General features: G+C 37.7%; 2 protein-coding genes and 2 long non-coding RNA genes across 9 annotated transcripts; 2 read left to right on the top strand and 2 right to left on the bottom strand.

Annotated features, from left to right (window-relative positions):
* The first annotated feature begins 606 nt into the window (after positions 1-606).
* On the top strand, positions 607-12935 carry e2f5 (E2F transcription factor 5). Its single transcript, XM_026374011.2, has 8 exons — positions 607-925; positions 2539-2648; positions 2873-3034; positions 3575-3683; positions 4151-4472; positions 9117-9251; positions 9432-9470; positions 10098-12935. The coding sequence occupies exons 1-8, from the start codon at positions 797-799 to the stop codon at positions 10172-10174; spliced, it is 1083 nt and encodes a 360-aa protein (XP_026229796.1). The 5' UTR covers positions 607-796; the 3' UTR covers positions 10175-12935.
* Positions 12263-19865, bottom strand: ackr4a (atypical chemokine receptor 4a). 6 transcript variants are annotated; one of them, XM_026374008.2, is made up of 6 exons: positions 19628-19865; positions 19222-19262; positions 18941-19058; positions 17566-18858; positions 16519-16674; positions 12263-14768 (listed from the first exon to the last, which is right to left on the bottom strand). In XM_026374008.2, exon 6 carries the CDS (start codon positions 14751-14753, stop codon positions 13656-13658), a length of 1098 nt encoding a protein of 365 aa, XP_026229793.1. In that variant the 5' UTR covers positions 14754-14768; positions 16519-16674; positions 17566-18858; positions 18941-19058; positions 19222-19262; positions 19628-19865; the 3' UTR covers positions 12263-13655. The 6 variants fall into 6 exon arrangements, with proteins under 6 accessions (XP_026229793.1, XP_026229789.1, XP_026229791.1 ...); XM_026374004.2 differs by having other exon boundaries at positions 18949-19058; positions 19628-19862; XM_026374006.2 differs by having other exon boundaries at positions 16533-16674; positions 18949-19058; positions 19628-19862.
* Positions 19866-21326: 1461 nt separating this feature from the next.
* Positions 21327-22100, bottom strand: LOC113171594. Its single transcript, XR_003299714.1, has 3 exons — positions 21996-22100; positions 21760-21840; positions 21327-21582 (listed from the first exon to the last, which is right to left on the bottom strand). It is a non-coding gene; the product is annotated as an uncharacterized LOC113171594 (long non-coding RNA).
* A 4749-nt stretch (positions 22101-26849) lies between these two features.
* On the top strand, positions 26850-27482 carry LOC113171592. Its single transcript, XR_003299712.1, has 3 exons — positions 26850-26969; positions 27117-27215; positions 27340-27482. It is a non-coding gene; the product is annotated as an uncharacterized LOC113171592 (long non-coding RNA).
* Positions 27483-27734: the final 252 nt, after the last annotated feature.

Raw genomic sequence — 27734 nt, 5'->3', positions numbered from 1 at the left:
ACTGTGTAAATATAGTTGTGCCAAACTCTTAGCATCATACTCAACAAGACTTACACAGGCTGTAATTGGTGCTAAAGGTGCTTTAACAAAGTATTAAGCAAAGACTGAATACTTATGTACATGTGAGTTTTTTCATTTTTATTTTTAATATATTTGCAGATTTCAAACAAACTTCTTTGGGGTATTTTTTGTAAGACTGTATATATGCACATCACACAATGTGGAAAAGGTTAAGCACTGTGAAAACCTTCTGAAAGTCTAGTCCACATTTGTTTATCAAAAATTTAAAGGTGAAAATGATGGCAAATTAATATTTCTGGTTAATAAAAACAGAGTGATGTGTTCTACATAAGTGTAGCTAACTAAAATTTACTATGTGTACTTTTAGTCACACAAAAAGGTGTAACTAAAACATAAATCATAAATGTAGTGGGGTAAAAACAGTACAATATTTCCCCCTGAATTGGAAGGGAATAAAAGTAAAGCAAATAAATGTACTTAGTTATTTCCCACCTGTTCAAATCTTTATATAGAGGAGCGATTGATCAGCTCTAGCTGCAGCGGGCAGCCCGTTGGTGAGAAGGGAGGGCGGGGTCCTGTGTGGAGCGGGGCGGGGCAGACAGGCCAGGCGCGGGACATGCGGTTGCTGTGGCAACTGTAACCTAACGCACCGTAACGTCCGTTTAAAACCCCACAGGTAGCGAGTGGGAGCCGGCGACAGACGACTTCTAAACCGAGAGGAAACGAATAAACAACAACAAAAACAACAACAACCGCTTTATTTTGTGGGGAGAAGATGGAGCTGGAGGCGACAGAGACCGTGCGCTCGACCCCGAGTCGCCACGAGAAAAGTTTGGGTCTCCTGACGATGAAGTTTGTCAGCCTGCTACAAGAAGCTAAGGATGGCGTCCTGGACTTGAAAGTGGTCAGTGAACCCGCGACGACGGGCTCCGGGTGGATGTGTCGGGGTGGATGTGTCTGGGTGGATGTGGAGGGTTTGTCGGTGGTTTGTGTGGTGCCTCCTTCCAGGCAGCAGATGTGAACAAAGGGCTGTCAGTCACACACGGGCTCAGTCAGGTGCATTGATTGTTTAACAGGTGGATTAGCCAGCCGCCATTAGCCAGGCCTCCTGGTTTGAGGGGTCAGTAGTTAACACTTTGGAAAGTTGGTCACTAGCATTTAGTAAACTTACTCAAACACTGTAAGTTATTAGTTACTTGTAATACTGTGTGTATATATCCACTACATTTCACATGGACATACAGGAGTACGTTACACGCTGTTGTTACTTTAAAGATTAAGCTTTAACTTCATATAAAACGCATGATGAACAGTCTTATGAAATATAATGCCTTGTTAAACAGCATCTCTGAACATTTTGTCAGGCTGTTACTTTTCAAATGGCTTCATATCAGTGATGCACGAATAGTTAAATGTGTTAAATACATGGGTGGTATTTTCACCATGAAGCAAAGATTGCACAAAGGACTATAAATGACATATCCACCGGGGTGTCTTTGCCTTTCTTTCGTCTCTGAGTCAACTTTCAACCCCTCTGATTAACCTTATTTTAAGGTGTTTAATGTTTTAGACTATTCATCTAAATGATGAGGCCAAAATATTAATATGATGCACTGCAGTGTGACTCCACCACCCACTAACCTTAATAAGAAATGTCTCGTAGAATTATCATTTTTCTGACAGCTCCAACTTCAAACTAAGAAATTATAAGCTTGTAAAGTATAACTCATGGCAGAGCTGCTGTAGTAAATTTTCTTAGATTATACAGGTTTACCTAAGAAAGTGGCCAAGGAGTGTACTTCATAACGTAAATGATTACTAATCTCTACCCTTTACAAATAAAGTAGGCTCTAGAGAGCAACTGGGCAACCACATTGTGACAGATATGTCAGTAGTTAGACAAATCTGAGTTAACATGTTAATTTTTCTGCTTCACTGTCTTACTGTTTATATTGGGACTCACTTGGCTGTCCGGACCCCACATTGGGACCACTAACATAGCCCCATCTGCTTTTTATTCCTCATGTCAGGTAACTGCCATTAATCATATTTTTTTGTTTAGTTTTTTTTTTAAGAAATACTCCTTATTGATTTGATCAGCAAATTATTGTTTAATTTACTGTATTGTCTAATTTACAATTGACCTAGTTTCCTTCAGTGTTTTGACATGTAGCAGCATGTAGCCCCCACCCAATTATAGTAAATCTTTTCATCATTTATTAGTAGTTTTCCCTCTCTTCTTACCCGCCAAAACTTGGTAGTGCTTACACGCACAGTTGGCTCCTTAGATCCTTTCCCTTTCCTTCTCATTCTCCTTTGGCTATTGTATAACTGCCTTCTTCTTTGATTTGGTATTTGTGCAGCTTCTTTTAGCATTGCTTGCACCTGTCTATTGACACAGAAATTTCAGGTTTTCGTCTAAAGCCAGTTAAATGTGCCTTATGCACCTGGTCAGTGAATACTCGCATATAGTTGTCACGGTTAGTCATGTACCGCAATGTGTGTTTGTATTAATAGGCTGCAGACAGCTTGGCAGTGAAACAGAAAAGGAGGATATACGACATCACCAATGTGCTGGAGGGAGTGGGGCTGATCGAGAAGAAAAACAAGAATATTATCCAGTGGAGGTGTAAAAACTATTTTGTCTACTGTAACTACCTTTAACTCTATCAGTCCTTTTTCATTGTATTAAATGTCTTTGAACCTAAGTTTTGCATTTTATAACTTGTAGTTGGCTGTTAACCTGCCAAAATCGCTCCAGCATAACATTATTAACCGGCATTGTTAGCATATTACTAGCATTTGATCGGAGTGCATTTCTTCTTATGTTTTTATCTTTCTTCTGATCCAGGGGTGAGAACACAGGCAGTCAAACTCAGGAGGTGCTGGAACAGGTAAATGTTTTAAGGGCACAGATCTCTGAGTTAGAGGCCCAAGAAAAAGAGCTGGACACGCAGAAGGCATGGCTGGAAGATAACCTCAAACACCTGAACCATGATCCCATCACCAGCACATATCCTTCTATGCTACCTGACATAAAATAGAAAAAAGATGTTTTGCTATTACTACATATTTTGGAGGTTCTATTTTTATATGGTCCTGGACACAAATTTGTGCAAGTATTTCATGTTACAGCTTGTTAAAGCTGGACACACCCTGTTCTTACTCTCTAAAATACCTTAAAGACAACTTCCTGTTACTACTGAGGCTTTGCTTCTTATGTAATTCAAGTGAAATGTCTTCAGGTGTGTTTTGTATTGTTGGTTATTTTTCTCTCTCTTTACAGTTTGTAATTCTAGTCCTCTTGTGTCCCCATTTACTCAGAAGGAGAAAAAAAAAGCCCTGCTTGATCCTTTCAGCATTGTTTGCGTCCTAAAGAGAGAATATGCTCTAAAAGGAGGATTATAAATATAATTGCTATTGTCAGTTTCTTGTGAAATCACAGCCAGACTAATCCTGTCATGAACAATGCTCTGTCTTGTTTTTCCAGTTTATAGTCTCCATTTTCCTACCATAAGTAATCCTGTTCTTTCTTTCCTTAACACGTTTCTACTTATAAATTTGTGACACATGAAGACATCTGTAGTGCTTTCAGTGGAGACACTCTTCTTGCTGTTGTGGCTCCTGCTGGGACGCAGCTTGAGGTGCCTCTACCTGAAATGGTTTGGACACTTTTTAAAACTAATTTAAAAAAAAAAAAATTTTTTTTTTAGCTCTGGAATCTTATTCTGCTCTTTAATGGCATGAATCACCAGACGTCAATAATTAACCATATTAAGTCCTGTTTTGTGCAGTTAACCATATATAGTCTGTTTGTAAAAACAGGCTAATGCAGGAATAAATTATGGCATTTTAAGTGAAATGGAGCTATATGGTAATATAAACATCTTTTTTTTTTGTTTGTTTGTTTTTAATTAATTTATTGTTTTTTTATTTCCACCAACTCCTACTGGAAATGCAGTATCTTGAGTGGTTAGAATGAGCCAATGAGCTAGTAGAAGTATGTGATTATTCTCTTGGTTCATCATTAGCAGTGACTACTTTCACATACTTCATTCATTTTATATAAAACTGTTGGAGAGAGCTGCTTTAATGATGACAAGCAAATTAACACGTCACTGTTCGTTAGGGCCAGGGTGGTCAAAAGAAGTACCAAGTGAACCTACGCAGCCAATCCGCTCCCATCCAGGTACTGCTCATCAACAGGGACTCAGACTCAACAATACCTGTGGTCTTTCCTGTGCCGCCCACCGACGACATCTGCCCGATGCTAACTCCACCAAGCACCCCCGCCAGCCTGCAAAGGTTCCCCCTCTCAGCGTCTGTGTACTCTACCTCCAACACTACCTCTTCCTACTGCAGCCAGGACTCTCTCTGCTCAGACCACCAGATGGTGCTGCCAGAACATGAAGTGTTGACGCCATCGTCCACTCCTCCTGATGTCCAGATGGGTAAGATCAGGGACATAATATTTAAACATTTTAATGCTTTTAAGTTCCACTTCATACAACTTTTATTGACTTTTAAATACTTATATTTGGCTGGGCTTACACTCCAATATTTTATTCAGAATCACTTTGTCTACAGTAGATGTTTCAAATATCATAATGGAAAGCATTATTAGGGATGATATTTTTACAACTAACCACAGCATCAGTTGCTTAAAATGAATAATATTGAAGTTCACCTATGCAGTCCACACAGTACTTACATCTAACAATAGTAAAAGCAACCCCAAGCCTCATAAAAAAAAATCCTGAATAAACAGTCTGAGAGAGAAAAAGTTAGATTTTCAATAAGCCAAAGTACTGTCGCCCTGGGACATTTTTCCTTCCTCACATCCTCTACTGTGATCTAGCTAAAATAACATCCTCCAACCAATACTGTAAGTAGGAGACTGAAGTCTCTCCAAGATATAGCTACTTTTCATTAGTCAATGTCCTTTTCGTTTTTTGTCACATCACAGTGTTAGATGTCCACAATGAGGCTGGCTAAATAGACAGACAGGTTATGGATCAGTTAAAGTATTAAGATAATGGAGATGGAGTAGAGAAACTAACACTGGCATAGATGGAGACCTTAAATGCTGCTGGAGGAATCCCCCGCTGAAATTAAATCCTTGTGTATATCAAAACACCTATAGAAAGTATTTAACCACTCCTTGGAGGGTGTCATCTTCTCTCTCTTTTTTTTTTTTTTATCTAATGTAGAACAGGGGTGTCAAATTCTGGTCCCTAAGAGCCACTGCCCTGCTTGTTTTCCAGCTTTTTTGGCCAGACAGTAGATCTGACACCCCTGATGGTTGATTTAATGTGGCTTTTAACTTGTATTTACTAAAAAAAACTCTTTTATGTCAAAGTGAAGACAGACCTCAAAGTGATAAATACTCACCCCCCCTTTTTAGGTAACTTACCTACAGTATATTGGATAACCTCAGTGCAGTGAATGTGTGGAGTGTAAATACACCTTTATCTGGAAGGTTCAGTTACTGGTGAATCAGTATCCAGGCCAAAATCTACACTATGAAAACAAAGGCACATTCCGACCAACGCACAAATTAGGCTATAGATGCAAAGAAATCTCTGTCATTAAATATGTGTTTTAATCACAGTATCAATCATTAAGAAATTGAAAGAATATGACACAGATACAATATTAAGCTGCCTAAGGCAGGCCATTCTCAAAAACTGCAAGAAGAGGACAAGTGATGGAGGCCACCAAGACACCTGTGATTCTTGAAGGGGTTTCAAGTTTCAGAGGGTGAAATGGAAAAGACTTCTCCTTTCGTAACCATTAGCTTTCTTCATGTTCATTGGGGTTCTTCATGTGCCATATAAATCAACAAGCGTCCAGTTCTGGTCTCATCAGACCAGCAAACCTTCTTCCAGTTGATTTCAGAGTCTCCTACGTGCCTTCTGGCAGATTTTTTTTTCTTGTCTTTGCCACTCTCCCATGAAGTTCTGGTGTCTTTTTCACCAGTACAGTAACTGAACCTTCTAGATACTGTACATGTGTTTTTATACTGCAATCCTTCAAACATATTCAATGCACTCAGGTGATCTCTATTTAACTAACTGGGTGCACCTCTTAAGTTATTTTTATTTTATTTGTATATATTCTTGTCAGAGATACAAATTGAATCAACTATGATTCAATATTGTAAAAATAATATTCTAAAAGATGAAAACTTTTAAGGGGGGTAAAGACTTTCATCAGGCCTTTTATGTATTTGCCACTTCAGCTAGCCTAGCCAAAACTAATGCAGTCAGATCTGTGGTTCCCATTAAGAGCCGTGTTTGTAGTTTCCATGTTTCATGTTTACTTCAAAAGCGCGTCACACTCATGGTCACTGCCACAAGTGTTTTCACTTATTAGACCTCTTCTGTCTGAGAGTATAGGTCCCTAACCCTCCCTCACTTTGCAGTGAAAAGTAAAACCTTATGTTTACTGCAGTGCACTTCTTGAATGCCTCCAATACTTTTCCTTATTTGTAAAACATTTGCATGTTTTTATCCTGCATTGTTGCATTGTATCCTGAATCCTCTTTTGTTTTTTTCACCTCTGCCTTTGGTTGAAATAGTGTGAACCAATAGGTATGCATGTGAAATTCATGGGGACCCTGGATCTATTAGAGACTAGAAGCTCCCCAAAATACGTTCAAAGTCAGGTGAACTGATAACCCTTAGCATTGTCATTGGCACACGTTTCCTGGTTTTCTGCATAATTTGGTCATAAAACGTAATCTGATCTTCACCGGAGTCACATATATAACATAGTATTTCTAAGCTGAAAAAAACCACAATCAGTCGTGATCTTTGATGTTTTTATTTAACGTACCCATTAAATATACACAGTGATGGTGGAAAAAGTTAGTGAAACTGGTTAATTCACTTTTGGCAGCAGTAAACTCAAGCTTCCTGTAGCTGTGGACTAGATCAGCATGATATCTTTGCGGTCATTCCACAACATCTCTATTGGGTGTAGGGTCTGGGCTTTGACTGGGCCACTTGCAAATGGGGAATTTTGTGTCTATGATACTATTCTGTTGTAGATTTAATTTGATGTTTAAGGACGTTTTCCTGCTGCATCACCCAGCTTCTTCTGAGTTTCAGTTTGCAGACAGCGAGCCTGACATTATCTCGATGGATACCTTGATAAACTTGTGAATTTCTTTTTTCCCTACATGATGTAAATAATATAAAATCATGGCAGTTTGTTTTTTAACAAATATTGTTGGTTTATATTTGTGACTTTGGTTAACACACTGTGTAAGTAAGCTCACGACATAGCTTGACTAAACATTAACCTGATCAGTGGATTAACCAGACAAATTTATTTCATTCATTTTATTTAAGTATCTCACTGTTCCCGGTCTTCTTCTGCTCATTGTGCCATTTAGTCATGGCGTATGGTTATAAAAAGAGAATATAAACATTTTCATTTTCTGAATGAGAGGTCAGTGAAGTGAGGCCTGTAATTTTTTTCCTGTTTTATATACACATGAACGGGAAGTGAATTTTGGTGCCGATCAGAGGCTCTTCCCTGTTGTTTAACTGCATTTCATTATAGTAACGGGAAATGTTTTGCCATCAGCAGGGAACCACAAACCACAACTGTTTAAATGGTGAGGAAGTTGAATCAAAAATAGTTTAAACAAAAGCTAAACCTTTCCTAAATTTTTTTGTATTGGACTATTGTATTATTCTACATTAGTTAAATAGACAAACTATTTTCACAAACTTCATGTTGCACTTAGTAACACTGCTTGTACACAAACTGAAAGTAACGCTTTACTGTGCTGGGTTGATAGGAAATCAAATCCTTAAGACAAACAATCACACAGCACTTGCGTTACGAAATATATCATGTGGATTTGATTCAGTGTCATTTTTAAAAAATGGTTGCTGGTCAGCAGCTGAAATTTCGAATGTCAGCATGCCGAACATGCTGGAACAGGAAATGTTAAAAAAGGTCACTGCCTAAATCCACAGTGCTAATGCATAACTCAGAAAGTTCACACTAATTAATCAACGTTTGTGGGTAAAAATGTGATCAAGTAACTAAACGAGTGTTTTGTTAGCCGCTTGAATAAACAGTGCAACCAAGTTGCATTGCAGTACTCTTCTAGATGGTGTGGAAGAAACATCTTGCCACGCTACATATCCTGGTTCTCACACATGCTGTAAGAACAGCCTTAACATAATTCCTAGACATTTTTTGTGTCGGGAACTCAAAGTATGTGTGACAGACAAATTACTTCCTTATCCTTATTTAGGTTTATAAGAAAAGGATGAGTCAGTGTTACACAAGTGTGTAACCATACATACGACTGGGTAACAGGCATCGTTTGACATCTTCAGAGTGAAACTCAGTCAGACCTTCCTTCCACAAAAAATAAGGAATTCCCAGTACAGTGACACAATGGATATTAAGTATAAATTTACAACACAATACTGTAAATGAACATGTTTCCTTCAGAATTATTCTGTGCTTAAGAAATTGTGTCTTGAAACCAACTTATACAGTTTTTACAAGGATTCTGACATTGATTGTTTTCTTATTTTAAATTTGTTCTTCGGAACAGAATGGAACCCATGGAGGCCCAGATTTAGTTTGTGTATAATCAAATTTCAAGTTTTGGTTGTATAAAATAGGTTTGAAATGAATCATGTTTTATTATATATAATTTATATACTGTATATTTAATTATTTCCATTATTTTGTTTCAATTAATCAACACTATACTAGTGTGTGCATCTATTATAGTTTATACACACTGGATAGGATGTGTGCATGTACGTCCTGACCCACTCTTGGCACAGGTCAGATAACTGTTGGCAATGCTACTAAATATGGAGCTTTTCTATGGGTTCACTTCCTCCTCAGAGCAGAATTCAATATGGACTCTGGATATTGATCAAATTAAAATTCTATTCTGTTCAACAAATTGAGCTACTGAGTAAAAATTAATTGGTTTTACAGAAGTTGTTCAAGACAGTTTCCCCATGTGAACCATGCTGTTGGTAGTTTTGTTTGTTTAAAGGCACTTTAAGGTGTAGATCAGTATTCTGTCATACGTTCCTTGCTCCCTGCAGTTTGTTGTCAGCCAGCGACTGTGTTGGAGCAGCAGCAGATGGATCTGGCAGGCCAAGAATTCCAGTCTGTGCTGGATGTGAGCACTCTGCTGAAGCTTAACGCTGCTGAAGACCAAACAAAGGACGACAGAGAGGGTAAGGCAGAGGGAACAGACTTAATATTGTAGTTGCATCCAGCAGTAAGACATGGAGGAAATTTAATGTTTGTGTCACGTTTAAGCTAAGCATGGTTCCAATTGGACATGTACTAGTGAGTGAAAATTGTTTAATATGCATAGTCTATAACAGGAAATCTCCAAATTAATTCTCTTCCAGGAACTGTTGACCTGATTGATGAGCTAATGTCTACTGATGGTAAGTATCAAAAGATCTGAATCAACAATCTTTGTAAATTAACATTTTTGTTACTTCACTATTACACTACCCTCCCTGGTTGAAAGCATCACACCTACATTGTTTTACCTTTAACCACAACCAGCATGAGTCCTGGGTGTGGTCAGAAATATGCTTTGCTGCATCTGTAAGCACACCAAACTGTGATCATGTTTGTTCCTGAACCCACCTGTACATTACTGCTGCCAGGTGTAATGTTAAACAACTGGAAGTTAGAAAAAAGGTGTCTGGCCGGGAAGCTGGAGAAACAGCCAAAGTTGCAGTCTGACAGAATTTTACAATTTATTATTTTACCAGTCAATCCTACAAAGGAGAAATAAAAGCTTTATCTGACGGTCTCCTGCAGTGGTGACTAAGGCAGCACAATTTTATTTTATTTTATTACTTTAATGCCTGCAAAGTTATATATCCATTCGTGGGAAACGTAGGCTGTGATGAAAGGTGCATGCAGTTTAAAGGCACTGATAACAAAGTAGACCAGCAGATGATCATTAGTTTTACATACATTTATTCATAAATCTGAAGAGAAACATAAGAAACCAGATCTGTAATACAGCATTCTCACTGTTGCTTCCGTCTCTACGTTAGGCATAGACTACAGTTTCCACCTGGACGGCGGTGAGGGAGTGTGTGACCTGTTTGATGTGCAGATCCTCAATTACTGAGAGCTGACAGCAGCTGTCCCGAATGCTTATACAATCACGGGAAGTACTTTTTTTGCCTCTCTCTAAAGATGCTTCAAACACATCTTATCCCTATGTTTGTTATAACTCTTAAAAGCCCTTCACATACCAACTTCTGGTCTGTTGATCTCAGCCAACACAAAACAAAATGCCAGAACAAATTTAACAAATAATTTATGCAGCCAGCAGTAATTATGTGTCATATAGTTCACTGGGTGGTTATTTACAACATTCCACAGAGACTAGGGGTTTCAGTGAAAGCAAGCCAGGAAAAATCTTTCAGCCTCCTGCTGCACTTTTGCATATATCTTTCTAATTTTCCTCATCCAGTGTGAAGTATGAGACCTGAAGACAATTGCTTTATTTTCTGTAGGTTATCAACATATGGGACTGTGCCAACATTTGTTTTAGTTGATATTTACAGTAACACGTTCAGTATTGTCTTTTTTCGTAACATTTGATACAGGGTTGATGATCTAGTTCAGGGTTTGTAAGTAACTATTGTGTGAAAGCTCTATTGTGTAAGAAACTAACAAATGTTGCTGTTACATTTCTTAAAATGGCATATTGTATTTAAAAAGTGACTGCTTTGGTTTTGGAACCTTGTTCTCATGTGAAAAATGCCAAGTTTTCTTGGAAGTTTTCTTTTCTAAATTATTGTACCACTGCCATTTTAGGCCTCTGAGTTTTTGTTTTAAAAACATTTCTTATAATTGTTATATATTTGAATAAATATTATTTTTTACTTAAGAAAAAATTTAGTTAGTTCTAATTTTGTGAAAGTAAATGGTTGACTGCCTTAATCGTAATGTCATGATTGAATTAGCTACATTCCTGATTGGAAATATCAGATAAGGGCCTTAAATGACATTTTTGTACTTTTTTTTTATAGTTTTTTTTAATTAGTTTTATTTGATTACAAAAAGACTTTTTTGTTATTTGCACAGTTTTTTAAATGTGTGTTGTTGTTTTTTTTTGTTTTGTTTTTTCAATAAATGGATGCATCTTGACCTACAAAATGTTCTTTCAGCCAAGTAATGATTTAATTTGAAAATGTGAAATGAAAGAAGGAAAGTAATCATAAATTGTTCTATGTACTTGTTTGACATAGTTTACATATCTTCAGATAATATCTGATTAGAAAGGAGACTGTCCATTTGCTCCCCAGGTTAAAATTCTTTTTGGCAGACTACAGTGTTTTGCTCCATAAAACTTAGTCAGATGCTTTCCACATGACAGCACACGTGCCACAGCATGACCTACAGCATCACTTTGTAAACAGTCCCTTGATTCGTACCAGATGGGATAAAGGAAGTTCAAATTATGAACAGTGCATCTATTCAGTGGTGACTTTCTGAACGATCTGTGTGTTTGAGAATGTTTGAAAATAGCTGATGCAACAGAAATCCAAAATATTTCAACTATTTGACTTTTGTAACTGGTCTGATAAGAAAAAACAACATAATCTTTATCCAAATATGTTCAGAGTGTAAAAATACTGGACTTTCCAAAAGTGTATTATTAAATGGTTCAGTTTGTGCCCTGCTATCTTTGCAGCTATACAAACTCATACTAATCTCTTCTTGTGTTACATCGGTGGTAAAAACATATGCAGTGATAAAATGAGATTTAGGGTTATCAAGAGCATGTTCTTTTTATCATTCCATCATCATCACCTCACAAAAAGGTTACCAGAAGTAGTTTTTCAGGCTTTTGTTGAGCTGCACATGTGTGCTTCAGATGTTTGCTGGAATTCAAGAAACAACAAAGTTGCGACTTTCCCACATGTAAGAGTCCCACCAGTGGTTTGATATGCGTTATCTTTTCATTTTCATTTTCAGGAGGGATCAGGGGTGTAGTAGTGCCAGGAACTCAAAGTCTGGTTCTGTCACAATACCCCCGCATGCAGCACTGTGCATGCTCATAGGCATACAGTACACGTAGTACAAACACCCCTTACTAGCACATGATGTGTACACCCCACCCTTCAACATGTGCAGTCAAGCTGTTGGAGGTTAATGCATGTATAAGCTAAATTTTGGACGGTAATAATCAACAGACATGAAGAAGTTGAAGTTGTTGAATCCAATGTATTTATTAATATCCAATCAGCAGGTATAACAGAACCAACATAAATGGTTCTCTTCACCATTATAATAATCTGGTGATGGCACTAATAAGCATAAAAAACCACCATTCAGAAATAATACTACGTTAGGTCTTTTGTAATGGTAATATGTTCATATTGTAACTAACTGTAAAATGTTGACCCCACTTATTCGTTCCAACAAGTCATCTAACCCTAATCATATGTTCAGTAATTGTGTTTGACAGATGGGATGTTTGTATTACTCAAATATGTCTCAGTGAAGTTTGGTAAATCTCCACATGCTGAACTGTGGCTGTCAATAGAATTAAATCACTGCTGTGACCTATTTTTCATTTGTAGCTGTCAGCTGCATCATGCAGAGTATCAGATTCTAGGCTTAAGGGTACTTGTACTTTATACAGAGATATATGTTTCTTGTGAAATCTGGGGGGAGTATCTGTAAGCTTATCTAGATAAACCAAATACCAACACATTTCAGTTTGGGAACTAGCTGCACAGGTGGTTTCGATTCTATTGAACAATTTTCTGTGGAAGTTTGAGTCAAGTTTAAACACATTGTCATGGCTAATAAAAAAAAAAAAAAACAGCTGATTGATCGGTGATCTAAAGCAAACAAACAAACAAAAAAAAAAAGAAAACATCACAATTAGCATAAAAGTCAAATTCAATTTCTACTGGCAATGTGGCTGTCAGTCCAACACTTTGGTGCTGACCTACACTGTTCATAATTTGTCATCCCCAGACACAATGTTCTGGCACACGTCTTAGAACATGGAGCAGAATTCATAAACGCCTACAGCTGTTTACTACGATGTTTAGTAATGGCACCTGGTAAAATAACATTTTGAAAATAGAGTAAAACGTGTATAAATCACAAAACAGCAGAGAAAAGGAGACAAACTGTGCCATCTTTGGCTTTATAGTAAAGTAAAATGATTAAGTTCTGTACTAAACTGTGTGGTTAGTTGGAAAATGTATGTTTGTTCTTCCTTTAAAAAAAAGGACTCATGGATTAATCACGGCTCGTGACATATCCAGTGAGGGACGTTTTTAATTCTCTAGAATTGTCTTATTTGATTTAAGTTCAACATGTTTACAGAGATGCCTATTGTGAAATAAACAAACTAAATAGTAAGATATAAATCCTGTCATAACCCTCTTATTAAGTTAAAATACTTTTCCATTCTTCACTCTAAACATAAATTCATTTTCAACAAACCAGAGCGGGAAAATTCTTGAACCTCCTTTTCTGATGTAAAAGGGGATTGGGATTTTTGTAGGACCTAATGATTTACACATGGTACACATCTGCTCTTCTCCGTATTAATTACATGATCTAGACACATGTAAAACTCATATAGAGAATGTATTTGTCTCTTGAGATGCAGAGTGAGAGTCAAATGTCATCTCCACCCCTTCTTGCACTGCAGAATCTTCCCTTGCTCTTCTCCTTCTCCTTCTCTCTTGTACGAACTTCTTGGCTACTTTCATGGTGTGCTGACCGAACGAAGACCCCACAAAGGTGTAGAGGATCGGATTAAGGCAGCAGTGGGTTAGGGCCAGGCTCTCTGTCACCTGTGCTGCCTGATCCAGCACTTTACTCGTCCCACAGTGGGTCACCAAAGCGTAGACAGAGTCCATCGCTCTATAGAGTTTCACCACATTATAAGGAAGCTGTGTGACCACGAACACCCCCACTACTACTACAAGAACACGCAGGACTTTCCACTTCTTGCCCCTGCTCTCGGTAGGGAGTCCCTGTAGCTGTCGTCCCATGCTGCAGTAACAGATCACCATAACCAGGAGAGGAAGCAGGAATCCCAGCAGCACTTCAACTATCTCTAGGGCTGCTTTTCCCGATTTAGCCATAGAAGGAGGGTAGACAGCCAGACACATGCTCCTCGGCTCCCACCTCACCACTTCTGAGAATATCAAATCAGGCACACCAAGCATGAAAGCCGCTGTCCAAACAGCTAAACACACTTTCCAACAGTGTCTCCTACTAAATACTCTCTGCAGCCGCCCTCTCTGGTCTCCACTTTGCGCCCTGGCTAGTGCTAAGTAACGGTCCAGGCTGATGCAGGCCAGCAGCAGCATGCAGCAGGTGAAGTTGACCGTGTAGCAGGCTGACACGATCTTACAGACGACCACCCCCAGCTCCCAGCCCCTCGCGGCATCCGCAGCCCAGAAAGGTAGCGTGAAGAGCAGCAGCAGGTCGGCCACAGCCAGGTGTGTCAGGAAAGTGTCCGTCATGGTCCTCAGGCGTTTGTGGTAGGCATAGACAGCCACGACTAGGGAGTTTCCTGCCAGTCCCACCACCAGACAGATGCTGTACATGATTGGGAGGAAGAGGGCGGCAAAGGAACGGATGTCAGCCTTCTCACACAGGGTGGGATAGTCATCATAGGTGAAGTTTTCATGGTAAACGTAGTCATCCTCTGAGATATCCATGCTAATCAGATGAAGCTGTAAGACAGAACGTTTAAGATTAATACACTCTGAAAATATTTATACATTATCAGCTCATAGCTAAAGTGGTTCAAAGTTTCTAAGTTCATCTACAACTTTCACTGCATTTCCAGAAAGTTGGCAAAAAGACGGGAATAAAAGCGTGTTTACATCAACAGCTGCATGTGTGAATGTTCCACTTGTGCAATGAACTGTGATTTCAGACAGAAACCACCTCGTTCAAGCCTCATTCAACAAAATACAGAGGTTCTCAGCAGGATGTTATGTGACTTGCATGTGTTTAGCTCATTATGGTAGACATCTAGTTTGGTATTTGGCAAGTGGAAAAAACCTCAACTTCTGACACTAAGTCAGAAATGTCAGGAATTTCTCTCACTTGGTGGAAAAAATATGTCAACAAACTGCTGCTGAGATTGTGTGTATGTGGCATTAAGGCCAGTTTGACAGACTTTAGAAATCAATATTAGTTTGGACGGAGGTGAACAGAGATTAGCCCAGGTCTGATGTCATGACTCTTTCTCTCTGTATGACATGCGGTGGTAAAGGCAGTAACACGTGTTTTTGGTTTTTGTTTTCTTCATTTTACAAGAACAGAACAAGCTGAAAAAACAATCATTTAACGAGATAAACAATTAGCTCAAGAACAAGGTAGAAGACAGTAAGTACAGTATAGTTTCAACATGTGTAGATACTTTGGAGTCACTTTGAAATCTCTTCAATCAAAACGAAATTGAAATTTAAAATTGTCCAAAACCATGACTATTGTGTGTAATGACTTAAAACAACCCACAAACAAATGTAGACTTACAGTAAAGTCTGGATTTAATAAAGGTTTCAAAATAGGCTTTGATTTACAGCCAAAGTCAAACTAGACTTTGCCCCAAAGTGCGGAAACAAACATCCGTCTTGTTTGAGGAAATGCGTAAACAAGAAATTCTACAGTTGTTATTGTAGACTAATTATTGTGTCGTGATAGGATCAGTGTCTGTGTTCCTTGTCTACATCTGGCTGCAGAGTCCTGAACTGAAAACCTGCTCCCTGTTGTACTTGTACCCTGTTGTACTGAGTTAAATCAAACTTCAAGCTCCCTCTCTTTGTGCCAAATTGCAGGTTCATAATAAACACACTGATAGAAACTAACAGGAGGTAATGAGGGACTGTACAATCTAAGGTACTTTCTTGTTTTAATAATGCTTTTAACACTGCTTACAGTACATATAGTACACAATCAGGGCGCCTGCAGGAACTGTTTGCCTCAACTTTCAAGACTTCATTAACTTTCATTGTTGCACAAAAGCTGTATTAACTATTAACCCAGTGCTCCTTGAAAAGGGCATTTTTATAACTTTAACCTACATTAATTATTAGTTTCAAATGGATGTTTTAATGTAAACCTCTGCTCACTTCTATTCTATTTCAGGTTGTTTCAACATTTGACTCACTGTCAAAAGAAAAATATTACTGTTGATTACTATTATTGATGCATTAAGCAGTATTTGACAGTTGCAGCTAGTGGAGGTGGTTCTTATTATTATATTATATTATTATTATGTTCAATGCACTGTTGGTAGTTTAATGTCATTGCAGCACTGACAGCATGTTACATAAACTACCCAACAGTAGGTAAAAAAAGTAGCTCAACCATATTAAAATGCACCAGAAATATATAAAATCCATCACTGTTATAAATAATATTCAACGTGTATTAGATACACGTATCTACACGTAACGATTGATCGATACTCACGGAGTTTTATTCACCTGTCGGTGCCGTCTCTCTCTCTCTCTCTCTCTCTCTCTGTGGAGTCAGAGCTGTCGTTTGACTGTGCTTTGCAGAGGGTGCGTTTGTTATTACACCTGCGTGGCGCGAGTGGGCGGGACGCATGTAAGAAGCAAGTACTTTCTATTGATTCAGGAGCAAATAAATAATATTTATTATACATCATCATGGTGGAAAGTTACTCAAGTACTGTACTTATATATAATATATAATTTCTGGTCCTTTTATACTTCTACAATTCAGACTGAATTATTTACTATACTACACTTTTAATTCAGTACATTTATTTGACAGTTTTTCTTACTTTGCAGATGCTGAATTGTGACTCAAAATGTAATCAGCCAATAAATAAAGTATTATTATTAACCAAATATCTGGATAGCATTAGCTCCACCTTTACCGAACACCTTAATGTAAAGAGAGGATAAAGTACATCTACTTGACTGGTAAGTTGTAATTATATAATGACTAATACCTGCAGGGCTGGGCAGACTGTCATGGAGCAGAGTGGTTTGATTTTGAGTTCCATGCTACCATTAGCTTGATCTACAAAAGTTGCATGTTGTAGCTTTAAGTAAAAGGTAAAATTGAAGTACTTCTTCTACCAGAATCTGTATATTACAGCCAAAAACAGCCCTTTCCCCCCTGAATAGCATCTGGATTACACTATGCTAAGACCATATGTGGAAATAAACATTCCCTGCAGTGAAAGAATTCATTCGGAGCCTCTGAACTGGTATTTTTTGTTGAAAATTTTAACTTAGTTTGCATCACAAACAGCAGAATGCCCTCTGGTCCTGCACACAGCTACAGCACTTTCTCCCACAGCTTTACTGCAGAAATAAACCTGACATTGAAAACCTTGGTAAAATAGTACATGTGTGTTTAGATTTAAATCCTCATGAATAATAGACTTGTTAAAGTATAAAAATCCACAGTTGACATTGTGTCTTTTCACTGCAGTAGTTGTAGGATTCATATGAATCCAGTCATAAAGCCAAAAACCAGTCTTACCTTGTATCGTCTCTCAGGCCAAAGAGAAAGGACTCACTTCATCTTTGAATCCAGTCGAGTCTCATAGCTCCACCGACTATAAACACACTTCTCAGCAGGATGAGTCAGACGGAGAGCGAGAAAGAAGTCAAGTGACAGGAGACAGAAACCATATGGCACCCAAACAATGTTTTTTATTGAGGAAACCTTTACAGTTTTATGAATGTGAACTGTTAACACCGACAGAAAATACATAGAAGTAAAACAATTAAATAGCTAAAATTGAAATATATATATATAATTATTAATACTTAAATGTTAAGCTCAACAGTGGTAGATATGCAAAATGTGGAAGCGTCCGTTGCGTCATTAATATAAAATAGTCATTAGTCAGTATTAAAGATGCCCTGTCGCTAAAAACATACTTGTGGTCTAGTAACTGTATTTTATTTTACATCCACACCCATTTTATTTATAACCACCCTGTAGCTAAGACCACAAGGAATGTGGGAGATCACCTTTGGGCTTTAATCCGTCAGGATTTGTAGAGACATGTTGTTTTATTAAAGATGAAGAAAAAAAACAGTGTTCACTCAGAGGCCAGCGACGAAGCTGAAGCTGCACCACCCAGTTACAAAATAATCAACAGACAAAACACAAACACTGGACTCGCTCTTGTTCCCAGTTTTGGTTCTTGTATGCCTCAGAAAGGTTTCTCGTTTTAAGAATTGCATAAACATGTAAAGAAGAAAAAGAGACTGTTATTTGTGGAGATGGTCATCTGATGACTTACACTCTGCTGACACCATCAGTTGAAGCTTGAAAAAATAATGTGGCCACAACTGGATGAGCTGGTTCCACAGAAATGTCGTTAGACAGATATATTAGATAAAACACTGATGTATAATTTATGGATTCACTTCCTGTCAGAATGTAAGGTCATTAAATCAAATCTAATGTCAAATGTGTGGTAATTTAATTAAACACAAACAATGTTATTATAATACACTGCAAAGTAGCCAAAAACATGAGAATATGCAGCTACTATTGTGCATTTATTCAGTTTTTCTGCTAGTTCTTTATAAAGCACAAACTTTTCTTAGCATGCATCAGATTAGAAATTCTTCATGCAGCACGTGTTGTATTACACTGCATCACAGGAGTGAGTCGCACAGTTTTGGCCCCACTGTGGTTAACAATGCAAATTTCATGCAATTAAATGAAGCAAACATAGAATGGAATAGAATTGATGTATATAGTGTTCATCTCTGTCTTCAGTTCTCTGGTCTTTCTTTATCTTTCCTCCTCTGAACCCTGATAGGAAAATAAATATTAAGAAATGAATATAACAGTATCTACAGTGACGATCAACAACTTTAATCAAAATAACTACAACCTTCTTACTTCTCTGCTGCTTCAGTGTTTACATCGTGTTTACTTATGTTGTAGATCGCGGAAGAAGTTACTTCTTCTTGACGTGGACCATGATAGCAGACCTGCTGCCTGCTCTATTTCTGTAGGGAACAAAAGTGAAAGCATCAACAAGTCCTACTGCGTTCAGTTTCATCTCAAGTGTAAGACAGTGTCTGCTGCAGTTTACAACACATTGTTCTAATTATAAATAATATGTTGTGCTGTTGGTATTTTAACTTCATCACATGAGAGATTAACTCTTACCCTCGTCTTTTAGATTTTAGTCGACCTTCAAACGATATTTTCTGCAACATACAAAATAAGTCTCTGAAGCAGCTGCTACTTGACACTTCAATCAACATCAATCTACTTTTTGTTTGAAAATTTTAGCTAAAAATGCAATTGTTTTTCAGCTTTTAGTTTTTCTTGTCATGTTTGGTTTAGAAGCTCAAAAGGTAAAACCTAACAAACTTATGCAGAACTTTGTTTTGAGGCCTTACTAATCTAAAATTAAACTATTAATACTTGAGCTGGTAATAATTTTATATAGGATTTTAAAACCAGGACAAACCAAACAACTTAAATGTTTGACTCTCCAAAAACTTAATATAAACGAAAAACACACGTTATCCAAGGGTCTTTCATCACTGGGGAAACTGTTTCTTCTTACCAGATCAGACTCCTGTTGCTGATTATCATCTGCCAGCAGAGCAGCTGCATCGGTGGAAGTGAAGGCTGCGATGAGCAGGAAAACCTGCAGACACAACAAGCCCAGCAGGAAATGTTTGTCCATGGCTGAAGAAGTGAAGAGTTCGATACAGTTGTGAAACTCACAGAGCTTTATATCCCACTGCCAACTAATCACTTCCACATGGACCAAGATGAGAGAAATTAGTTGAACTCACTCACTCAGAACTTCACTTTCAGTGTGAAACCTCTGTTGCAATCCCTCCTTTGACTTCTGCGACACCAGCAGATCGTTAGATAACACAATGTATTGATTCCCAGGTAAAAAATGTCCAATGTCATGTCCTGACATCCTAAACTAAGTGTTAGGATAAACACTATACCTTAGATTATTAGATTAATCTCTCTGGGGCACTATTAGAACTTCTGGCACCGAACTGGCCAAACATTGACTTGGGAGATATACACAACTTAGCTAGTTAAAAAATACCTTTATAACTAGCTGGAACCTAATGACCGTATCACCTTTATTAACTGTGTACAACTTTAACAGAAACATTTAACTAATAACTAAATACCAAAAAATTTTTAGGAAATTATAGAAACAACTTCAAGAAAATGTTATGGACTTTATATGTCAAGAAATAAAGCGTTACCAAAACAATGCATTCCTGTGATAATGTGTTCAAAAAGGATGAGATGGATGACCTGAGATTTTAATGTTGTAGTGGTCAAACAAGTTCAGGGTATAAATATTAAATAAATAATGAAAATAAATAGTAATAGTTAAATAATGTTGAATTATTTTACATCTTGGGTCTTTACATCTCCAGTTTTTAAAGGAAATTGTTGCGCTGGATGAACTAAAAACAACTTATAGATGGAGACAAAGGAGCTTCAATGCTCCTTTTTAGACAGTTAAAAAGGTGCTATATCACCTCATATTTTAGGTAATATCTGATGTTATGTCATATGAATGTTTAAATAAAACATCTTCTGTGGAGTCTGTTATGTTGTTACCTCACCTGACAGGAGACCTGCTGTATTTCTATTTAAATGTGTCATTAAAAGATTTCACTCCAGCTACTTTATTTAGTTTAAAGTGTTGCAGTCAAATGCAGCTGACTGACTCCATCCTGTGGTCACATTAGTCAAAGCAGCACTTAATGTTTATTTAAATGCAAGCAGATAAAGTCTTTAACAAGTTTGCAGAAAATTTCCGATTTCCAATTCTCATGTTCAGTTTCCTTCGATGGAGACTGATTTAACTCCATTTGACTCCTAATCTTGATCTTGATTATATTTTACAGATTATTATTTTTAATGTGGATGCCCTCTTTTTTGCCCCTGTGGTTGCTGAATGATGTAAATCCTGTGGTTATTCGTAATAAGCTCATAAGCTGCTATCACAGAGGCTGCAGATCAGTGTTAACATTGTGGTTTTGTTTGCCATTCTGGCTTTTATCCAAGAGTGGTTCAATCTAACTTTTTTGAGGAATATAAGCTGCTTGGTGCAGTGTTATTGAGAGTTGCTTTTGACTTTATAATTTACATACTGATTTAAAAAAGAAATATCTTTTTGTTGTTTTGGTATTGCCTTAGCTGGGAAAGAAAACTAAACACAACCTTTCCAGTTCTTACAGGCCTGTTTGGTTTGAATTAAAGGGTCATATTATGCCAGATATAAAGTTTATTCTCATAAGTGTGCAATGTATTACATATTTTAATTATGCAGTGCAAAGCAGAGGCCAATTCTCTCATATCAAACTATTTTAACTGCATTTTATCACAAAAAGAATAAAATTGAAAATGTATAACATATTTAACGTGTTTGCAGATAACATGTAAGCAATGAGAAGTGGAGCGCTCCAGTCCTCAGGTTAGTGGAAACATGGTGCAGGGGCGGCGGCAGCAGATTGCACCATGAAACTATTCATCCTAGGGAGAGAGAATGAAGAAAGATTAACTCTTACGTGGCTGTTGCTATAAAATGTTTCTAAATGGTGTTTTAGAAAGGAGTCACTAGGCATTTTTATGTTTTTTCATATTCAGAATTTGGGAGGTTTAGTTAAATTGTACAACATAGAGAAAAAAGAGTCATTAAAACAAGTTTACCGGGAAGGAAAACATTCCTGGATGGATCTTCCGGTTGTTTGACTTCTTCTGCGATATTTGTTTTTTCGGCCTGAGCTTCACCTATAAGAAAGTGAGTGTTGTTTTACACAGAAACCAAAGTACTCACTCAGCCCTCTGCAGATTTACTGTACATATACATCTGATGTTCACGCCAAAACAAAGAAGCATCATGTAAATAAGTGGGCTGCAGCAGAGTTTACAGCAGATTGTCTTACCTGTTCATCAGGCTTATTAAAAGCCGTCACACCAACAGCATCCATAGAACCGAAGGCCGTGATGAGCAGGGAAAGCTGCAGACCCAACAGGAGCAACAGCACAGTTCTGTCCATGGCTGATGAACTGACACCCACTCGAGGCCCACGTTTCTAAAAGCGAGTGTGGTCAAAGAGGAAGCAATAACAGGATGTTTGCCAAGCTGCATTACTATCAGAGAGACACAAGTCCCCTTTTCAAGATGCAATTCATTGTCAGCAACATATCTGATGATAGCTGTTGTAGTAAAACACTGATAAAATCATTGGACTTCAAAATATTTGTTCTGCTGCTCAGCTGAACACCAGGCTCTTATGTATAGAAGAATATTAGTAGTTAGTAGTCAAACCTGTGAACTGCTGATGTTCCAGATACTCAACATGTCTAAATAAGACCAGTTTTATTGCTTCAAAAGGGTGTTCTAGTGCTCACTTTCTTTTAAAGTGATAAACACAACATGGCCACTGAGTTTGACATTTTTGGATTATTGATGTGAGATTTAGATTCAGTGCAACTTTAATTAATTAAATTTTAAGATTAAATATTGTACATAGTGTTAGAGTTGCTTTTGTTTGACTTTGTGGTCAGGTAGCATGTGTTTGTGGTTATTTTGTCATTTATTTCCTCATATTTTGTTATTCATTTGCCTTTTTAGACATCATCATACTTTTTTATGTGGTTTAGGTCGTAGTCACTTGATAGACTTTATATTAATAGAAAGTTTAAACAGAGGCTCAGGTCCAGGAAAAAAAAAGACAAAATAAATGTAAAATTTCTACATTATTACATTAAGTTGATCCTATTATGATGCACAAATAAATTAACCATGTTTTTGTATTATAAAACATGTCATATCTCTGTGTATTCTAATTTAAGCTGAGAGCCTCAGTGCAGAAATGTACTTGCATGTTTTGGCCAAATGCAGGAGGAAACGGAAACCAGCATGAGTAGGGTTGTTAACATGACTTGCATGAATTAGTTCAGTAACTGGACAAAAAGCAAAAGTTGCAGATTAATTACCAAATGAATCGTCGAAACTTTTACCACAGAAAATGCTTCTCAGTCTGTGCCTGTTTCCCTGTGTTCTGGATGAAGATACTGGAGGAGCAGAGAGGAACTCATTAGTGGACAAAGAAGGTTGAATTGATTTTGGATTTTTCATGCAATTGTGTTTTGTATCATAAGCACAACAATTTCTGCTATTTCGCAGTTATGTACACTTTCTTGTGTAAAACTGAGGCTTGACTGCAGATTAGTTGGATAACTGCTGCATTTTGATAGCTGTAAAGAAACTAGCCGCAGTGAAGGAAAGGCCTTCATTATGAACTAGGACTTCATCTTTTCAATGTCAGTGCATCGAGGTGGCGAAGAGGAACTTGATTTATCCTCTAGTGTACATTCTGAATATTTTATGACTGCATGAAGCTGAAACTTAAATTATAAACAATAATTTAAATATCAGCTAGAACCTTCTGAGCTCACTTTTCAAAAGCATGTGATTTTTTAAATACACTTGTCAGGTCAGTGGTGTCTGTTCAAACAGAGCAGCAAAACACATTTGAATGAATGCTGTTCAGATGCTCAGAATAGAAAAATGGGGAAGTGTTTTAAAGAGCAACTATCATTTAGAAATAAACACAAGATATCAAATGTCATCTTCCAAAACTACCGTGCTAAGTAACTAGCATGGACATTATTTGAAACATTTCCACCTAATAAATGATGATCAGATAGATAGATAGCTCACTAAGCCTCAAACTCACCCTCTACACACAGGTTGTGTGAGAAGAAGATTAGTTTGTCCACATTCTCTGCTAAAAGTCAACTTCTTGTGGCTTCCTTTGAAAAAAAGGTGCTCCAATCGGATTTAAGTGGTCAGATAACATCAGTACATGAAGGCAGCGTATTGGTGGCAAGTGCTGTTTCACCATGCACGTGGGAAAGATGTGCATGTACGTGTCGTCTGTTGCTCCATTTACGTTCATTACAGTTGTGTTATTTTGCTAGATCAGCTTCTAATGGCATATTAGACACTTTGCCTTCTGTCTTGTCATGGTTTAAAGTGTGACCATGTTAACTGTGGTGAGTTGTAGGATGTCAAGCTGAGAAATAAACTAAATATTTCCACATTTAAAAAAAAATTACCATTAACTCACCTATATTAAATGCACAAAAAAGAATATCCAAATACCAAACCCATCTGTGATGTGTACACTGCTGTTATATGCAGCTGAAGTTCTTTACCCACCTCTACTGATCAGTAGAACAGCTTAGTGGAAATTTATAATGTACTGTAATACAGCGTGTGCAAAAACTCAGCCCATTAGAAGTGAAAAGGTCAAATAAGATAAGATTTTTTAAGCAATGGTTTTAGTCATGTTGTACATGGTTTGTCAAATTTAATTTATGCAGCTCTTCGGCACTTACACGATTTTAACAGCTGTATTTAGAGTGTTGTCTTGGTTTGATGTCTGTAAAACTCGTTGCCTGATGTAATTACACTGTGTAATGATGGTGATTGAAGAGTTGTGAAACATTGACCTCTGGTGGTATATTAGCTCTTAAAAACCGGTATTGAAGTATTACAACACCTTGATGAGTTTTAGTCCCAAAAATGTGCAGACATACCTCCCAAGGTGGTCTGAATACGGTTGGCTGCTGAGGGGGCTGAGTTATCGATCTGAATTCGATTTGAGGAGTGAAAGAGACTAAGTACAGAACATCTTATAAAGTGTTTGACCTGATATAAACCTAAAACTGAACTATGTGCACTGACTTCATGCCTAAGACTGCACCTTTTTTGCATCCTGGTTTGTGCAGCAGCCTGAGAACGAGGAGAAAGGTTTAAGCAGGAGTTCTGGAAATCTGTACAAGTAACAGTACATCTGAGCACGAGCAAGTTCGAGGAAAGGAAGTATAAGAAAATCTGATTATGAAATTATGCATTGAGAAGTTATGCACTTGAATTACGTTTGGATTTAAATCCCAGATTAGTTTTTAAATTGAATGGCTGTCTGCCTCTTTATGTCAGCCCTGTAATACAGGGGGACAGCTTCAGCACCCCTATGACCTGTAAGAGGATAATGGATGAATGGATTAAATCCCATATTAACAAACTGATGTTCACAGTGCAGTGCCTTTGAGTGACAGTATTTGTAGACTAAAGTGCAGCACAAAGCAGCACACTTGCTACTGTAGTTTGATAAAACCTTTGTAGCATCTTCCTGCAGATGAAGTGAAGTGAAGAGGTGCACACCTTGATATTTGTTGGCTGAAACTACTTCAATGTCTGCACTATAAATACTGACTGGATGAGGAGGAGGTTTAGACCTTAAAACATCCACCACCATCTCCTTGGTTTTAGAAGTGTTCCGTAGGAGGCATCAGTCCTCTGTACCCCTCTTCCTTTCCATTCCTGTTACATGCCATAATTGTAGTATCAGAATACTTTAGAATAATGAGGAAGGAACTGAAATTAAGCAACACTAAACTTGCAAACACTTGCACTTTCTTCCAAAATGACAAAGGAAATTGTGAGGTCAAGCACACTTTTGGGTGCCAACCTTTTAACTTTGTCTCCCAAGATCAGTCTGCTGCCACTGCTACCTGGTCTGAAATGGTCAGCTAGCTCGATGGTGTGAAACAGTGTGTGGTCTGAAAAGATGTGCGCGTTCATTTGATCATATGATCGCTGCGTGTAATTGAGGGCGTTTTGTCCTCTGTACTTCTCTTTCAACTGATTCCTGAGAAACGCAGTAATTCTGGTTTTCTAAGGAATACTTCAGAATACTGAGAAGAAAGTACCACCGAAATGAAGCAACACTACAACACTTAGTTTCATAACGACTGAGTCAGGATATCATGAGATTGACCACACTTTTTGGTGCCAACTTCTTGTAAGTGTGTTGCAGGCATCAAACTCTATACACTGTTCATCCACTACCAGTATAAAACCAGTACAGCATCAAGTGAGTTCAATTTCAACTATATCAATCTGTCCAATTACTGTAGAAAGCGCAGTTGAATGTGAATCAGTTTCACCAGCTTTGGTGCAAATGAAAGTGACAACAGGTGTAATGGAGATTGGGTTCCTCCTGGTGTAGGATAATGTCTGGTCTCCTGTTGAAAGGGTTTATGTGCTGGACTGGTATGACGGCAGTCCACGTCTGTTTTCTACTGTAAATGTATGGCACATCTTGAAGAGGACAATCAGACAATGGTGAAGACAATGTACCTAAAACCCTTAAATTTGTATAATCAGTTTCTGAACGACTAAAATGTTCTATCAAATATTCAATAGAAAAAAGCCTTTTTACAGAAACGTCTTGGTCGCACTTGCAACCGAGCAGCTCCACTGAGGAAGTTGTGGTTAAGAACAGATGACGTACAGGCTCTGCTTTTTCACTATTCCTCCACAAAAATGGACAAACCACAGTAATGTCAGTAACCGTACATTTCTTATGAAAAGGACATTAAACAACACATTCTGACTAATATGATTATGTTTTTATAGGGTGTAAACAAATTCTTCAGAATATTATAAAATGTGCATATATCAGCAATTAACAAGGCTGAAATACACTAGATTCACATAAACACTGCAGCATGTGCTCAGCGTGTCTAATGGAGTTTGTATTTTCACACATAAACACTGAAGGGTGGATATGACAAATGATAATCATCTGTGATTTCTGTTATTTTACTGATTGTACTGCTATAGTAAACATGTTTATTACATTTCTGTGTTCGGACTCTACTGCTTCCTCTTTCTCAATACGTGAATGATTCATTGGCAGCGACAGTATAAAGAGCCGTGTGTTTCACAGCCTCCTCAGATCATCATGGCCAAACGTTTTCTGCTCGTCCTGCTGTGTCTGCAGGTTTTCCTGCTTATCATCACTTCCACTGATGCAGCTGCTGTGGCGACTGGTGACCAGGTGAGAAAATCTGTGCATTGTCCAACATGTTTGTAAACATTTGCAGTAAATTAATAATTAGGAGATTACACATTCAACAAGTGTGAACAAATAGTTGAATATTGTGGTTTTCAGTACTGTGTGTAGTAATGCTTCATTATTTTTTAGCAAGTAGCTGTAGACAAAGGAGGGAAGTCAACTATTCGGGTCAAGAGAAGAAGCTGTGGGTCGTATCCAGGAGCATGCAGTTTTTTACTAATGGAAATGGTAATGTTAGCTTTACTCTGAGTTGTTTTATGCCTTTTCTCTGTTGTACAATACAGTAACAGTTTGTTGTTACATAATCTCTCTTCTCGGGGTTGCTGCACATCCCAAACCAACGTCAAAAAAGACAAGACACCACAGCATGATGGAAATAGAAACTGTCACTGCTTCAACAGACGTCTGACACCAGCTTCTTAGAAACTGCCATGTCGTTTATGGAAAAGTAAAAACAAACATATGTTGCATTTATTTTTAAAATGTTCAGTCTCACAGTGCAAACTGTTTTTGAAAAATAAATTTCTGTTTATATCAGCTATTGTGTGATTTTCTTGTTGGCAAACAAAATCTTCAGATTCTTCATCCTGTGTGTAACAGAAAGTGTCAGGAATGACTACATGAACTACGTGGACAGAGATTAGTTTATGAAGGCTACACGTTGTCACTATGAAAACAAAATGTTATAATTTAAAACGGAAAGCTAAATTAGGGACCCTGAAACCTGAAGAAATGAACTGGGGAGCA

This window comes from Anabas testudineus, chromosome 17 (assembly GCF_900324465.2).
Source record: "Anabas testudineus chromosome 17, fAnaTes1.2, whole genome shotgun sequence".
NCBI lineage: Eukaryota > Metazoa > Chordata > Actinopteri > Anabantiformes > Anabantidae > Anabas > Anabas testudineus.
This window is presented reverse-complemented; position numbering and strand designations above follow the sequence as displayed.

Coding starts and splice junctions, on each gene's coding strand:
- e2f5 (XM_026374011.2), top strand. CDS start 797: ATGGAGCTGGAGGCGACAGAGACCGTGCGCTCGACCCCGAGTCGCCAC. Junction 3,035..3,574: donor CATGATCCCATCACCAGCAC/ATATCCTTCTAT, acceptor ACACGTTTCTAC/TTATAAATTTGTGACACATG. Junction 4,473..9,116: donor TCCTCCTGATGTCCAGATGG/GTAAGATCAGGG, acceptor TGCTCCCTGCAG/TTTGTTGTCAGCCAGCGACT.
- ackr4a (XM_026374008.2), bottom strand. CDS start 14,753: ATGGATATCTCAGAGGATGACTACGTTTACCATGAAAACTTCACCTAT.